This window comes from Cimex lectularius, unplaced genomic scaffold (genome assembly GCF_000648675.2).
Source record: "Cimex lectularius strain Harlan isolate CLEC.00 unplaced genomic scaffold, Clec_2.1 scaffold285, whole genome shotgun sequence".
Classification (NCBI taxonomy): Eukaryota; Metazoa; Arthropoda; class Insecta; order Hemiptera; family Cimicidae; genus Cimex; species Cimex lectularius.
The window spans coordinates 419963-436873 of NW_019392999.1; the positions used below are offsets into that span (position 1 = coordinate 419963).

Sequence of the window (16911 nt, forward strand, 5' to 3'; positions counted from 1 at the left end):
CACACTTATGAAATTTTCTCGTTTAATGTCGTTCCGGTTATTCAATTTAAAGCAAAAAATCCCTTTTAATTGTAAATTTTAAATTAAACGAATCGTAAATTCGAGGTTGGAGGAGATAAAAGAGTCGAAAGACTTTTTCCCCGCGTTCAAGCACGAGTCGGCATCCCGCCGCCTGTTGGCAGCCCTGATTCTACTTACTCTACTATGTTTGAGTCGGGAGCTCGGTTTCTCTGTCTCGATTCTAATGCATTTTTATGATTTCATCCTTGGTTTTCCGTCGGAGAGTTTCGATGTAAAAGCCGGTTTTTCGACCAGGGTTGAGCTTAATTCGCCTTAAAAGTACGAAGGCCGGCTTTTGATTTTCGATCCCCGAGCTTAGGCGTTCGACGAATTCCCTTTGTCATGGATATGACAAGTGCTGAAGGTAAGCTCTTTTATTATTTACTAATCAATTGTTTAATCGACTTTCTTCAATAATAAATACTCTTCTCATTAGCGTTTTCTTCTTTTTTTATAGATGCTTCAAGAACGCTTCCCTCGCGATTTTTGTCGTTGTAAATCTTCCTTTGAAAAAAAAAGCGTTTTTTCTTCCTCATTAATCTTATTTCAATAAAGCATATACCCAAGCTTTTACATTTGTTTTTTGTAGTTTTTAAAAGGCTTTTGTTTATTTCTTTTATCTCTAATATTTGACGAACATATTTAGTTGTACGTATAATCAATTTTCTCTGCAGAAGATGAAAACTCTGTAGGGTAATATTTAAATTATACCTGAATTTCCATACCCTGCAGACACTCAGCACTTAAAGACTGGAGCGGCTATCAAAATAGTTCAGTTACCAAGTTCATCAAAAGCCCGAGAAATATCGTCTCCCGTAAGCCGAATTTCTCGAACATTCCTCGCTACCGTTTTTTTTTCTTTTTCTTTGTTTTAATCCCCTAATAATTAATGGATACATCCCTTTAATTTATTGATGATACAAGCACTTTTTTTCAAAATTAAAATCGACTTTCGGGATTCAGCCACGACTACATCTTTCTTAAGAACACATTCCATTTTTATGGTATTCGTGCAAAAAAGAATGTTGGAGTAGCTTCATGTTTCATCAGTCCCATAATTCTACTGTTCTATTGTTTGGTGGTCAGCAGTATTTTATGGGAAAGGTCTATTTCAAGTAGTATTGTCTCAGGGTCTAGCATTTTCAGGTTTTATTACATTTATATACACTTCTAGAAAAAAAAACCAATAACCTGAATTACTTTTGAAAGCCTACACAAAATGCATAAATATTTTACATTTGAGCTCGAAGAAATAGATTCATGTTTCATCTGTTCAACAGCTCCTATTGTCCAACATGGTGGTCAATCAGTATTTTGCAGACAAGGTCTGTTTAGAGTACCACTTCCCATGGCCTAGCAGTCTAAGGTTTTATCATATTTCTATACACTTCTAGGAAATAAATGCAACCAGGATACTTTTGTAAGCTTACCCAATAGGCATGAGCATTTAACATTTGAACTCCCGGAAACACTACAGCAGATCCATGTTTCATCTGTTCCATATCCTATTGTTAAACATGGTGGTCAGCCTGTATTTTGTAGGCAAGATGAATTTCAAGTTGCATTTCCCATGGTCTAGCACTCCAATTTCTATACACTTTAAGAAAAAATAAATGAGTAAATAACATGAATACTTATGTAAGCTTATTCCAAAAGTGTGTTCTCCACTCTTTCTCAAAAGTTTGTTCCGCACAACATCAAGTTCTACAAAATTTGTAACCAAAAGTGTGTTTGTAAGCTTATTCATGAGCATTTGAACTCCCAGAAACATTGCAGCAGGTTCATGTTCCGTCTGTTCCACAACTCTCTTCTTAAACATGTTGGTCAATCAGTACCTTATATGCAAAGTCACATTGTCGAGCAGTCTAAGGTTTTATCAAATTTCTATACATTAATAGAAGAAAAAACTAGCATGAATACTTTTGTAACAACCCGAAATGTTACAACAGATAAATGTTTCATCTATTCCATATCTTATTGTTAAACATGGTGGTCAGTTAGAATTTTATAGGCTAGGTCTATTTCAAGTTCCATTTCCCATGGTCTACCAGTCTAAAGTTGTATCATATTAATATACATAAATAAAAACTATCATGAATACTTTTGTAACAACCAGAAACATTATAGCAGAATCATGTTTCATAATATATTATATTCCATATCCTATTGTTAAACATGGTGGTCAGTTAGTATTTTGTAGGCTAGGTCTATTTCAAGTACTATTGCCTCACGGTCTAACATTCTCAGGGTTTATTATCTTTCTATTTAAAACCAGGATACTTTTCTAAGCCCACTCAAGATGCATGAGCATTTAACATTTGAACTCCTTGAAATATCGCAGCAGATTCATGTTGCATCTGTTCCACAGCCTACTGTTAGACATGGTGGTCAGTCAGTATTTTATAAGCAAGGTCTGTTTAGTACCATGTCTCATGGTCTAGTCTACTCTAGTGTTATTATATTTATATATGCTTAAAAAGAAATAATAGTCTGGGCGCTTTTTTCCCCCACCACAGAAACATTACAACCGTTTCATGCTTCGGTTTTACAACTCTACTGTTTAACAATGTGGCAACACAGTTTATGGATCCATTATGTCAATATATAATTTAACTTCACATGGTCTAGTTTTCTCGAGTTTTATTACATTTCTATACACTTCTAAAAAGATAGCTTATTATGTATGGATCTCATTCCCTCCACCAATCCTTATCTTTTATCTCTCTGTTTACTATTAACAATTTTCTGTCCCACCATCAATAACCTTGGGATTGTACTTGATCAGACCTTATGTTGGAAATTTCATATTTCTCAGATCTCCTGCTTCTGCTTTTCCACCTTCTCAGTTCTGTCGTGTAAGCCACTTTCTTCCTATTAGTACCCGTGAACTCTTAATTTCATTTCTTATTCTCCCACACTTTGATTATGGATGTGTGGTGTACAGAAGGCTTACTGGGGAGCTGGTTGAAGACTTTATAAATTGTTTTGTACACTTTATTTCAGCACTCCAAAAGGAGTCCTATGTGGCTGATATGTACTTTAGCTTGAAGGGGTTACACCCTTCCTACCAAAGACTCCTTTGCTCTTTCCTCTACCCAACGCTATCTTCCCACTTATATATATGATCTAACCTTTAGGTATTTGGTACACTACCATCACTTCCAGCTTTTCTGATCTCTATCCCAACACAGAACCACTACATTCAATTGTTCTTTCCTCATCCGTTCATCGACCCTCTGGAATTTCCTTCCCAATTATTAATTGACTATTTTATTGGGAATTGTTCCAGGGTCGTTTTCTGTAGTGTCTGATTCTTCAATTTGATTAGCCTTCAATTTCATTTTAGAAAATCTGCATTTAATTAATATTGATGTTAACATATGTGTCTTGATTCGGCAAAATCAGATTATGCTTAATGAATAAAATAGTTCATTTTAGGGTGCATCATCAATGAACGCTTTAATAAACTAATTACCCTAATGTAGTTTGAAATAAATTTCTCCAGAGTGAAACAACTCTTGGGGATTGGATCCAACCTACTTTATTCATAAGCACATCAATCTACCTGAATCTTTAAACATTTTTTTCAATGCTGGGAACTTCACAACTTCATTTTCATTTTTTTTCTTAAATAGCTAAACAGTTTTAATGTTTTATTGTCAAGGTGCGATTCAGTACTCAAAACAACTCAGGTTTTGATTCCTAGTTGTATTTGACAATTTCGTGAATTGAAGGACCTAAGTACTTAATTAGCATATTTTCATTTTATTGACTATCTTTGCTAATATGAGGTGTCAGATCTTTTGGCTCCATCATTGGTACGTCTGTGAACGACAGGTATAGAGAAAAGCTGAAACACCGCTGACAGACCAAAACATGGAAGATCTTTATAATCTTTAATCTTTGTCTAGAGATATATATAAATATTGAACAACATATTATTCATTTATGATGTAAAGATGATTGACCAGCTGTTATACTAAATGCAAAGTTTTTTAAATAAATAAATGGCACTTTTTACAAACTATTATCATGTTTTGATTTTGTCTGTGATAGTAGTTTGTAAAAGGTGCCATTTATTTATTAAAAAATATTGTATTTTAAGAAATAACAAGAAAGAAAAAATATTTTTACATGTTGATAAGAGAAAACAATTTTAAATAACTGACAGAGAATCTAGGCCTGAGGAAGGTGAAATAAAACACCGAAAGCTTGGTGTAGTCAATCCTTTTTCATTGTAAAACAGGGAAGATGTTTGAAGAACCAAAATTTTTGGAAACAGCCATTACAATGTCCATCACCCTTAGACCTAAAGAAGAAATCTCAAAACTTAATTATAGTTTCAGATTACAGAAGAAAATCCAATTTTTTATGTTGAATACAGCTCGTGATTTGGAACCAAAATGGCCCTTTCATAAACGCATTCAATCTGCATAAACCTTTTAATTTTTTTAACCATTAAAGACAAACAATTTTAATTTAATGTTTTATTAAAAAGATATACTTAGAGTTAATACTATCCTCTTATTTACCAAGAATTGGGTATGATGACCTCCCCAGCTGTCCAAATATTTTTTTTATTCTCTTTCCATTTTGGGAGATAAATTTTCAACTCAATCGTTTCTTTTCTTCAATACTTTTATCCTCTTTGCCTTTTTATAATATTTACTTTGGCAAAATTTAGGTATTTCATGAATCACAACCTGGTTGATGTACATCATCAACACCAAACTTTTAAGTAATTTATTACTTGAACATTAATATAACATATACATAAATACAATATACATTATAAAACATAAATAATTAATGGTTATTTTTATGATTATATTATGATGTTATTTTTATAAAATAACAATAACAAATATGATGAGTCACAGTGGTTCAGTTCGAGCAGGGTCCCGTTCCAATGACAGTGGTTTTGAATCCCATGCAAGAAAATTATTGTCATGTTTCTGTAGACAAGGATTCTTAAGTGAAAATTGTTGGGTTTTTCAAAATTTGTAAGTTCAAAATATCCTGGAAGGAATATTTTAGAGACTGTCATTTCCCAACTTTGCACAAGTTGTTCAGAAATTATTATTCAACTTTTTGATATTTTTATTTGTTATTTATGAGTACCAAGTAATAATGAGTACCATTTTTAAAATTATTAAATTCTAGAAAATCCCAGCTAATTTTTAATTCCCTTCTACATCACCCATTTCAACTAGTTAATTGCATTTCTGAATTGAAATTAAAATTACAAAATGTAAATTGGTATTACGAAAATCTCATTTAAACATTACTGTAATTTTAATTTTAAATATTTGGTCTCTACCTCTAATGTAACATTGCAATAATTCGTTGATTCAAACGTTATTAATTTAAAATGTTTACTTTATGTATTGTTTTGGAGACGCCACTAGACAGGACCTGTAAAAAGTAATTATACCAAACTATTTATTGCAAATTTCTCTTGCAGAATAATTAACTTATATGTACTTATTAGCATGTGGTTTAATATTGAAAAATTTACTTCTGACTTGTTTAAAATCATAATTAATAACATAATTCATGCTATCTCCTTTGAATGTAAAACTTTTTTTTTTCTTTTTTTTTTTTTTTTATTGCATTCCATTCATAATTTCGTACCACACTCAGGAAAGTAAAGTATGAATATTCATAATGAACATTGTAAATATCAGAAAAACAATCCCACTTTTTGGGTAGCTATCTTTCAAAATTGTCATATTATTACAATATTTTCTATGTAGAAGTCTTTAGGTTAATTTACAATGCTTATTTCTAATTAATTTTATCCCAAATATTTGTAAGTAATTTAATGTCATGCTTAATTAGAGAAACCCTTTTTATCTTATTTTATTTTATCCTTCTGGATAATTTTGATAATTGATTTGTGCTTATGTTTCTAAAGTTGGCTTCAGTTTTCCCTAACTTTCTTTTTTTGTTTCAAAATTTCAGTTTAAACTTATTTAATCGTTTTGTCGTCTCGGTCCTCAAATTTAGTGGTAATGCAAAAATTGGAACAAGATTGAAAATTACATTAGCTAAAACATTAAATAATAAAATGTTTTTTATTTATTTTAATATGAGAAAATGGTACTCGGTGGCCGCAATGGGTTAATGCATTGACACAACACTATCATTTTAAGGATGGATCAGTTACAAATCGACTTTTTTTTTTTTTTTTTTTTTTTTCCAAAGCCCACCGGGTTTATATAACCTTGTAGTTAGTAAAAAAGTGCTTAACTGTTCTGTTCTAAAAGAACAGTGCCCACATTCAATAAATATACTAGTGTATTTGTTTACTTCAAAAATTTTAAATGATCCCAGATTCAAAATTTCAAACAAAATAAGCCTTTTTATTTACAAGATTAAGTTCATATTTATGTAAAGGTTTTATTCTTTTTGGCATGAGCTGTACTTGTTATATTCATTTTAAATTTGAGGATATCAACAGTGAGGATTTATTTATTTTAAGTGGAACAAAGGTGAAGAATTGTTCATACCACTTTGAATGATCATATTTCTGCTGAGTTAACTTCTACATGCATGAAACTAAAGTTGATTAAAAACAACAATTTTCAAATGTTCTTGCGATTCATTTTACTTACAATCTGTAAGTTGAAATTTTTAAAAAATTCATTTTTTCATTTTATTTTTTAATAAATTAATCCCTTTCAGTTCCTTATGTGTGTCTTTTATGACTTGAAGAATAATTAGGGATTGAATAATTACTTCTGATTAGTTTTGTATGATTGTATGGTCCGTAAGGTAATAAAAACGTTTTGAGACCTTAAATATAACAAGAGTATACCATTAAAAATTAATAAACACAAATCAAGCTTCGCTTTCATGATTGCTCAAAAAAAGGTGTTCAGTACAATTATTGCTATGATGCCAAATTGTTTCTTCCGATCATTATTAACTTTTGTGTTTATGTACTTTACTGATTTTCAAATGTATATAACTTAGTTATCTGCATCAACATTAACTGGTTTTACTATAAAAGTAAAAAATCTTTTATTTAAAAGCTAATTGGATGTTATAATTAAATATAAATATCTAATTAACATTTATTTGATTAGGTATATTTTATTATTGTATTATCACTGAATATCCGGAGTATATGATAAAGATAGGGACATAATCAGTCATCAACCAAATTTCTATAATATATAACTATTCCTAGATCTATATAGATATATTGACATCTATTTGTTTAATAGATTTATTTACTATTTATTCAACTATTTATTAAGTAACGCCATCTAACTAGGTCAGGAACACATCCGAGGCATGGCTGATAGGCATCCCCTAAAGTTAAAAAAAAAAACTATTCCTCTTTTATTTCGATGTTTGCAAATATAATTAATAAAATACTCTATAATAATTTATAGGCTTGTGTTGGTTTCAAAGCAGAAAGTTACACATTAAAAAAATAATTTCTTTATCTTTAGATATGTAATCTCCCTCATCTTGTACAAATTTTAGTTTCATGAAGGCACTTTTTTAAAAATATTCTTCTTCAACATTATCCAAGTAACATTGATATAAATTTTTACCTTTTTAGCTAATTATCTAAAAAAAACGTTGGACTGGTTAATTGTTATTTCATGCACATTAATTATACATTATTATTTGATATTAAATTTTATTAACCCATATCCAATTTACATAACAACTATCGTCATCACATTTCATTGTCATTGAATTGCTTAAAAATGCAGTTATTATTTAAATAAAAAAATTTAAGCATGTGTTGCTTGTAGGGCAAACACGTAGCCTGAGGCTTTCCCAATTAAATAATCAATATTCAACCCCTTTCATATCAATGTTTTAAGCGATAAGATTGCAAGGGAATAAAGTAAGCTTAAAAATCAATATAACATGAATTTTGTATAATAGACAATGTATAAACTATTATGTTAGGGTATTTCATATATGTTACAAATTCCTGAATTGCATTTCAGAATGGAATGTTTGTCTATATACAAACATTTAATATAATTAACAGTTTAGTGCGCTTGTTTAACTACAAATTAAGGAGGAAAAATAAAATAAAATCCCTATGAAATGTATAATTGTTATGTAAATAATAATTTTATTTATTTAATTTTTTTTAAAGAACTTGGCCTGGTCTGGATGGGGGATATGCTCCTCCATAATGACCCAGGTGGTCTTATGATCAATTCTGCAATAGACCCTCATCGAGCAACATTTTTTACGGAGGCGCAACAGACGCTCGATGAAATGAGACAGTCAGCTCCAATGGTGGTTATCCTGTATTTTGTAAAATTAAGGCAGTCTTTTAAAATGAAACTGTTATTAGTATGTCCAAGATATGAACAACTTTATGATGCTAGACGACATAGAGGATCCCTACTTTGAAGATGACAGCGACAAGATCGAATGTGAAAGTCAAGTGTTGCAGTCTTCCATGGAAGAAGACACTAGACTTCCTACACCAATTGAAGTCCCATGCAGTAGGAAGATCAGGCCCGTTAAACATCCAGGGCTGAAGTTGCAGACACCAATCGCATACCAAAGAGATACAGATCCAAATGTCATACCTATAAAAAAGGATGGAATGGGTTAGAAATAATCATATTTTACCTTTGCGACTTGTATTTAATGTTTTGTTATTATTTTAGCGGTTTGTGAAAAATGTGGCGCAATAGGGGTTAAACATGCTTTTTATACGAAAGAGAGAAGGTTTTGCAGTTTAGCCTGTGCAAGGGGTTCGGCAGAAGGACCACCTCAACCGGCACCGCAAGAAGAAGATGATGATGTCTCAAGCCATGTAATACTTTTTGCTAACAATTAAAATGTCCAACAAAAAAAAAATCTGATTCATTTTTGTTATGCAGACTGAGAAGATGGCAGTTGATACGGAAGTCAGAATTAAAATACATGCAAATTTGCCTCCAGTTCCAGCTCCTCTTCCTGTGCCCGAGGACGATCCTCTATTCCCACCTGATAAAAAGACACTTCCTCACCTTGTAGGAACTTACGAGTGGATTGAACTGCTAGCTGATCCTCATTTCTCGGCCACATCCGTTTCTTCATTCACCCACGTAAGTTAAGCGGCATATTTGTCTCTTTATTCGTGAATAATTCATAATAAATCTTGGTACGCAGGCACCAATGTCGAATAATTGGGATAATATCACAGTCGGTATGAAGGTCGAGGTTGAAAATACAGACTGTGAGAGCTATTCTGATGTCATACCTGACTCTTTTTGGGTAGCGACGGTACTCAAAATCGCTGGTAAGTTAATTGTTATTATGTGATCTTTCTTCTCTGTTAATAACATGTCTGATATTATGGAATAACAATTTATTTGGAGAGAATGTTAAGCCAGTTGTAATATAAATTGTTAAAGTGTTTATGTGTAAATCCAAGTAATCAATAAATCTTCCTTCTCAAAATCAGTTCAATCTTTCTTCCTTCCTATACATTTTGGTTTTATTTGATCAAAATTAATTGGTTGAGTGTAGTAAACATGAAACAAAAAATATTATTGAAGCATTTAAAGAATATTATATCTTAGTTTTATTAGATTTATCTGGATTCCCCATGAAAATGAATTAATATAAGTAATCATGTTATCATCATATTCGTTCTGGTAATAAAAATCAAAACATTTTTTAGGTTATAAAGCATTATTGAGGTATGAAGGCTTTGGTCATAATGGGAGTAAAGATTTCTGGATTAATCTGTGCTCCTCTGTCGTTCACCCTGTCGGATGGTGTGCCAATAGAGGAAAACCCTTGATCCCTCCTAGAAGTAAGTGTTGCGTTTATATTATTGTGTATTATTTATTTATTTTTTATTCTTTTTATTTTAGCAATCGAAGATAAGTACAAAGACTGGAAACATTTCCTTGTGAAGAGACTGACAGGGGCACGGACATTACCTTCCAATTTCTACACAAAAGTTCACGAAAGTATGAAATCTCGGTTTAGATGCGATTTAAATTTGGAAGTAGTCGATAAAAATAGGATATCACAAGTGAAAGTAGCAACAATCAAACATATTGTCGGAAAACGGCTACATGTCCGATATTATGACGCTGACTCCTCTGATAATGGTGCGTTTAAATGAATTTGCCTTTTAGAGGTTTTTCTTTTGACATTTTTTTTTCAAAGGCTTCTGGGCTCATGAAGACTCTCCTCTAATACATCCTGTTGGTTGGGCCAAAAGAGTCGGCCAGACCTTAGCTGCGCCTCCTCATTACGTCGATCGTTGCCTGAAAGGCTTGAGGGACAAGGACGATGCCACAGAGGATCTATTCCCACTCTCCAACTCTCTACCGTACCACACTGGCTTCTGCCGGGGCATGAAGTTAGAAGCTGTCGACCCTTTGAATCTATCTACCATATGCGTATCAACTATAATGAAAGTAATATTATTTACTTAATCGAAAAATAATTAATTTTAATATAATGTATATTTTTTGTGGATTTAAGTAACTCAACAGTAGTTATACCGGATGCCCTAAGTCATAAGACATTCATCTGGCAATATTGAACACTTTATTACTTGAAACATGAGCTTTATTTGAATTGAAATAATTTATAGGAAATAAAACCTTAAAATTTTGTTTGTAAAAAAATAATTAAATCAATTAAAACAATAGCCAGAATAGCTGGAACACAATTTCAGCTAAGTTTTACAGTCGCTTTAAAGTGACTTCATATTCGCAAGAATTTTAGGTTATAATTTCTTTAAACTACCACTTTTTGAACATTTAAAAATAGTATTATTTCAGAAGCATTATATTTTAAAATATGGTTAGATTTTTATCTATGATTTTATGTGATTTCCTTTATATTTTTGTCACGTATATTACATTTCTACAATCAGATTTGTATTCTGTGGCCAAAATTAATTTTGCTCATTGGCTGTTTACAATTAGGTCTTAAACGAAGGTTACCTATTAATTCGAATCGACTCGTACGATGAAAACATTAATTCTCCCGGATCAGACTGGTTTTGTTACCACTCCTCATCAGCCTGCATACTTCCACCCGGCTTCTGTTTTCACAATGACATCACACTAACACCCCCGAAAGGCTATGAGGGCAAGTCATTCAGTTGGACTGAATATTTGAAGGAGACGGACAGTCGTGCAGCACCTGCCGAATTATTCGATATTGTAAGTTTTGATTTATTAAGTTTATATTAGTAGTTAATTATTTAACATTTTATTGTTAAATTTTTAAGGACCCTCCAGAGCATGGTTTCACCATTGGGCAGAGACTAGAATGTGCCGATTTAATGGATCCAAGACTCGTCTGCGTTGCAACGGTTGCACGACTGGTCGGCCGTCTCATCAAGGTAATGACTAATTATTTCTGTACTTTGTTCAACATAGAACAATAAGGGAACTATGAGTTTTGCCTATTTTTGTCGTTTTCCACGGTTATTGATATTTTATTTATACTATATATTCTATTTGCATGGACTAGGCTGAATAAACAGTTTATAACAAAAGAAACTATTAAAAAATGTATAAAAATAAAAAGAACAAAAAGAGTCAATAACGCAACACAAGCCACTGATGTCCGATTTTTGGTAAGATTGTATTACCCTCGTACAAATCTATCAGACACTACACAACGCTACCCTACTATACGTGATGCAACCAAGGTCCCCATCACAACCAGACACTCATATTTTTTGTTTATTTCAAACTATAAGTACTTTTGTAATTAATGTAAATTGTAATGTAAAATAATTGCAAATTAATTTTTCATAGTTTCTTCTTGCTGTGTGTCACATGTAATTATTACATATTGCAGGTTCATTTTGATGGGTGGGAGGATGAATACGACCAGTGGTTGGATGTACAATCTCCTGATATGTATCCAGTCGGCTGGTGCGAACTCGTCTCTCACAAATTGGAAGAACCACATTCTCCTCCAAAATTAAGTCCACAATCAATGAGTAAGTTTTTTTTTTAAATTTTCATAATTCTATTTATTAGGAAACCTTTCATAGTGATATTTGGAATTCTCCTTCACTTTGATTTTTTTTCTTTTACCATTTTTTTCATTAATTAACAAAACAGTAAGATAAGTTCTCTTGGGATAAATCAGCTGGAAGTTTGGTAAAAAAACAAGAGTGAACTCACATTTTCTTATTTGAAGAAGCAAAAGGTGAACGGACGGCAAAGAAAAGGAGAGGTAGGAGGCCAATGCAAAGGAAAATACCAGGTTTGAACGGAAAGCCTGAAAAAGATGAAAAGGAAACTGCTGAGCCCGATGATGAAATAAATAAACCAATAAATATTCTTCCGTCTGCCTCAGCCACCCCCTTGAATACTCCACCTCTCAACAGCCAGCCCACTAAAAGTGGTGAGTCGGCTTTTTAAAGTTTTACCTTTAAGCATGGCTACTTTACACTAATCACAACCAAACTGAAAAGTAAGGCGGAAACAGTGTACTTTTAAAAATAATTTTTAAACAAGGTAGTGAGCTTATTGTTTTTTTAAACACGGTTGTCTACTGCTTTTTATCTTGCTTGAGAACTTTACTTTCTTCACTGTTTTATTTGGAATTCATTTCTTTACATTTTCTTTCTTTCTGCCTATTTCATAGATTAGTTTTTAATTTTAAAAAATTATAATCAATTTTACAAGGGATGGTTGCGGTCTTTCAGAAATGTTAAAGCTATTTTAAAGTCATAACTTAAAAAAATAATAATAATAATTGTGTTTTGGATTGGTTATGCTCAAATCCATACATGCAAACATGTGCAGAGTTGAGCCTATTGCTTCTCGCAGTCCACCGACAATCCCAGTTTTTACAATTTACAATAAATTGCCGGCAGGCCTCGAGAATCAACTTACCCCGGGTGTTGGTGCTATCAACAACTAGATCAATTCAGGATCATCCAACGTAGTTCCAAACACATTCATTCATAAATACTTACAAATGGGATTTTTTTTTTCCAAAAACACCGACTCTCTGAGGGTTGTTATGACCACTGGTGTTGCAAACTCGCATAAAAAATAATAATATAAAAAATTAAGTCCTCATTTTCATACTATTTAGTTTAACAATTAAAATATTGATAGCAATATAAATGAAAGCAAACTAAATTACTCACCATTTTCAGTTTATCAGTATAATTATGTTACAATTCTAATTAAAAATAGTTTTCACATTTCTGAAAATGTCATTAACGAAAAAAATTCCCATTGTTCTTTGGAGTGCTACCATAACTTAAACCAACTGGCTACTTAATTGTATAAATTTTAATTTAATTGTAATCATTTTCAAGACAAGGATGAAGGACCTCCTAGGAAAAAACGAGGAAGGCCACCTGTCAAAAAGAAGCCGCAAGGTATCAACGGGGAAACGGGAAAAATGGAAAAGATGGACATTAGCCTGTCAGACATGGTGAAAGACGAGGAACGACTTTTATCCCAGATCAAGGAAACTGTGACAGCCTCGGTACCCACCAACCTCACGGGGAGCCAGCTAGCCAAGCCTTGTGGTAAATAATTTTAAAAAGATTAATTTTCAAAATCGTATGATTAATTGTTAAGCCTCTGCAGGAGAAATTAAAGACGAAAGTCCGGAAAGCATGTCAGTGGAAACTGGAGAAGACCCAGGCCACATGCAAGCCCTCCCTGAAGAACTGAACCTTAAATCTAATCAATTATTGCCTTCGAAGGTATTTATTATTTTCACTTGAATTGTAAATTACAAAAAAATACATACGTTAGCTATGTTTATATTTTGATATTGTATTGCTCACTTAAGGAGGATGAAATAGAAGCGGAGGATACAGTAAGTTATTTTGTAAAAGTTGATAACTGTAAATTTGCTTTCCTTTCAGTTAATTGTATTTTTTTCACTAGAGTTTCTTAGTTTAAAATTTAAATTTAAATTTTAGAAGGAGAACACATCAAAATTAATTCCAAGGCTGATAGATGCGACGGATATAGTGGAACTCTCTAAAATCGACCCAACCGAGTGGGATGAAAATGATGTCGGACAGTTCCTCTCAATAAACAATTGTGGCCCTTATCGAGAAAGTTTTACTTGCAAGGTAATTTATTGTTAATTTGGTTTATAATTGTAGTGAGTCCTGCTTGTCTGAACTAATTGAGATCCTGTTAAATAGAAAAGCAGGTTATTAAATGTACTCTGCTTATTAGCCAATGCCAGACAATAATGTTATGCGAATTCATTTTGGGGGGAAGGGTAGCGTGAAAAAAAGGCCAGAGGCAACGGCGAGAATTGAACCCATGACCGCAGGGTCTACGAGCCGAGAGTCTCTCATGCTAACCTACCGGCTACCGCGGCCCCCTAAAATTAATATGTAGACACACTTTATCAGATGATGCACAAACATGCATGTTGTAGTTGTGATTAAAACTGGCGAGGAGCCAAAATGCGTCTTACAAACCAAAATAATCAGAAACCAACGAACTGCAGGTAGTAGATTTTGAAGTGTTCCCGGTCAAAATAACACCATTAATGCCATCAAAATTTAACCGGAAAAAGCAAAACGTTTATTTAGTCAACTAAAAGGTTTCCATTTTGCCGATCGAAATAAGTTCAAATAAGGCGGCTTTTTGATTAGCGATGATGTGTAATTTGGTCGTTATTGATCATTTTGGTCTGCCTACCATCGCCGGGTTGCCTTGTCAGATGCGTTTCAACATTTTGCCATCTTCAATGTGTCATAAAGTTAACCCTGACACACCGTGACCTTATAAAGAGATTTGACTTTGACTTCACAGACACACTAAATATGGCGAAATAGTGAAACACGTCTGACAATCCAACCCCAATAGATCTTTTATATGAAATAATTAATTTTTTTTTTCCCTCTAGAAAATTGATGGCAAAGTTCTGCTGACACTAACAAAGGACCAGATAATAGATCTCACCGGAAAGAAGGTCGGACCGTCGCTTAAAATCTACGATTTGATACAGCAGCTGAAACTCAAAGTCAACCCGGCGCAGGAGAGAATCAGAGTCAAAAAGTTCTTTTAATATTCCAGCCTTAATTGTGACATTGCATACGCTTTAAACTCAAGTGGAAAACAAATTGATCAGAAAGCAAATCGAGTGGATTTTTAATCTGGTGGTTTGGTATTTTTTACGATTGGGTTTTGTTTGTTTTATTTTCTTTCTACAAAACGCAAACAATTTTTTTTCTCTTTTAAGTGTAATTAATGATTTCTGGTGACATATTTTTTTTACATTGTAAATAGTAGTAGTTTTCGGATTAATGTGCCTGAAAAGCAATATACATATTATTGTATATTTTTTAGATTTTAAAGCTCATCAATTTTGGTTCTTAATTGACAATTAAATATTAATCAAATTGTATTAGCCATGTAGTTAAAAATTCAAAACCCATTTTCCTTAATCAAATGAAAATATGTTTTTAAATTACTATAACTGATTTTTTCTTTTTTTTAGTGTATAAAATGAGTATATTAGGCTTAGATGAACCAATTTATATACGAACATGTCAGATTCATTAAATATTTCTTCAAACGTTCTAAAGTCATTGATAAAATGAAATATTTTTGTATAGATTATCTAACAGTTTTTCTCTGTTTTGCATTTTATCTATTAATTAATAATTATTTTTTAGAGCACTATATTTTAGAATAGGATGGACATTGTGAACAAAAAACAACAAACAAACTAACTTAAAAGAAAATAATTGAAATGAAAAGCCTTGGCTCTACCTCATAAATTTAATAACGTCGGAGCAATAAACCACCACTTTGCATAAGAAGCAATATTGTCAATGGTCTTACTAGAGTATAAATTATATTGGAAAGTATTCATCTTTGTTTTTCTTCAATCGCATTACGGTAGTGTTACAAAATACAATTACATCCCAGGTTATTTTATGCTTGTGAGTTTTTAAATTTTGTAAATAACTGACTTTTTAGTTGAGAAGTTTTGTTGTACATTCTAAAACAAACAACAAAATATGTTTGTTCTTTCGTTTCAATTAAATGAAAGGTTTTGAGGACAAACTAATTTTACTAAAATAATTTTTAAAAGTACTTTTGGTCTGACATAACATGAATTATAGAAACTAGTACCTTTTATAAGAGCTTTACCTAAACTTTTTTAACAATTATTGTATTTATTTTTTCTTAAAAAAATTGCTGTTCAATAATTTTTTGATGCCAGGAAACTATTTGTTGAGAAATCGTTGCAAGAGAGAATAACAGTTGTCTGTCAAAAATATCAGCCTGTCAATATAAAAAATAATTTTTGGGTTGTCTTAGCACTGAGTCTGCCTCATATGTTAGTGTCTTCCCTCCACTTTTCCTGACCAAATAAAAAAAATAGCAACCAAATAACTGGAGGGATAGCTGAATGATATCGTGCCTTAGGATGGACTGGAAATTAGTAGACTGAGGAAAATGATTCTTCCAAAATGCTAAACCTATTTAATTGATTTTAAACTAAAAGACCAAAAGTACGAATAAAACAGTCCTCATGCCTTGTCTTTTTGTAGGTTTTGTTCATAATCTAGGGAAGGCAAGAAAGAGGTTTGCTCTATTGTAAAATGTATTATAAAGAAAACTAATAAATATCGTTATGAAATGACAAAACATTCACAAGTGCATTTTTATTCTTAAATAATAAAAAATTTCTTTTATTTAATCAGCCAGTGAAATAGGCGATTGATTTTTCTTAAGCCTGTTCAGCGCTGATACCATTCAACGTAAGGATTCATAATCAGGTTTTTTATCATATGACATTTTGTATATGATGAAAAATCAATATTTACTTTTAGTTTCAGCTATTTAAACTGCAGACTTCATGGACTGAAAGTGGGGGTGCAGTTTT

The 16911-nt window shown here is 32.1% G+C and overlaps 1 protein-coding gene across 7 annotated transcripts; it reads left to right on the forward strand.

Annotated features, from left to right (window-relative positions):
* Positions 1-14: 14 nt before the first annotated feature.
* LOC106666465 (polycomb protein Sfmbt) lies at positions 15-16679 on the forward strand. 7 transcript variants are annotated; one of them, XM_024229717.1, is made up of 18 exons: positions 15-424; positions 8192-8337; positions 8396-8657; positions 8718-8866; positions 8934-9140; positions 9205-9334; positions 9719-9853; positions 9915-10157; positions 10216-10469; positions 10986-11225; positions 11294-11407; positions 11872-12016; positions 12223-12426; positions 13355-13570; positions 13623-13750; positions 13840-13866; positions 13973-14128; positions 14920-16679. In XM_024229717.1, exons 1-18 carry the CDS (start codon positions 403-405, stop codon positions 15079-15081), a joined length of 2940 nt encoding a protein of 979 aa, XP_024085485.1. In that variant the 5' UTR covers positions 15-402; the 3' UTR covers positions 15082-16679. The 7 variants fall into 7 exon arrangements, with proteins under 7 accessions (XP_024085485.1, XP_024085484.1, XP_024085487.1 ...); XM_024229716.1 differs by having other exon boundaries at positions 16-424; positions 12220-12426; XM_014393673.2 differs by having other exon boundaries at positions 18-424; positions 12220-12426; positions 13632-13750.
* Positions 16680-16911: the final 232 nt, after the last annotated feature.

Bases quoted from the DNA above. Each gene is read 5' to 3' on its own strand.
- LOC106666465 (XM_024229716.1), top strand. From the start codon at position 403: ATGGATATGACAAGTGCTGAAG. The intron at 13,751-13,839 runs GTATTTATTATT...TGCTCACTTAAG, and splicing joins ATCAATTATTGCCTTCGAAG to GAGGATGAAATAGAAGCGGA. The intron at 14,129-14,919 runs GTAATTTATTGT...TTTTCCCTCTAG, and splicing joins GAGAAAGTTTTACTTGCAAG to AAAATTGATGGCAAAGTTCT.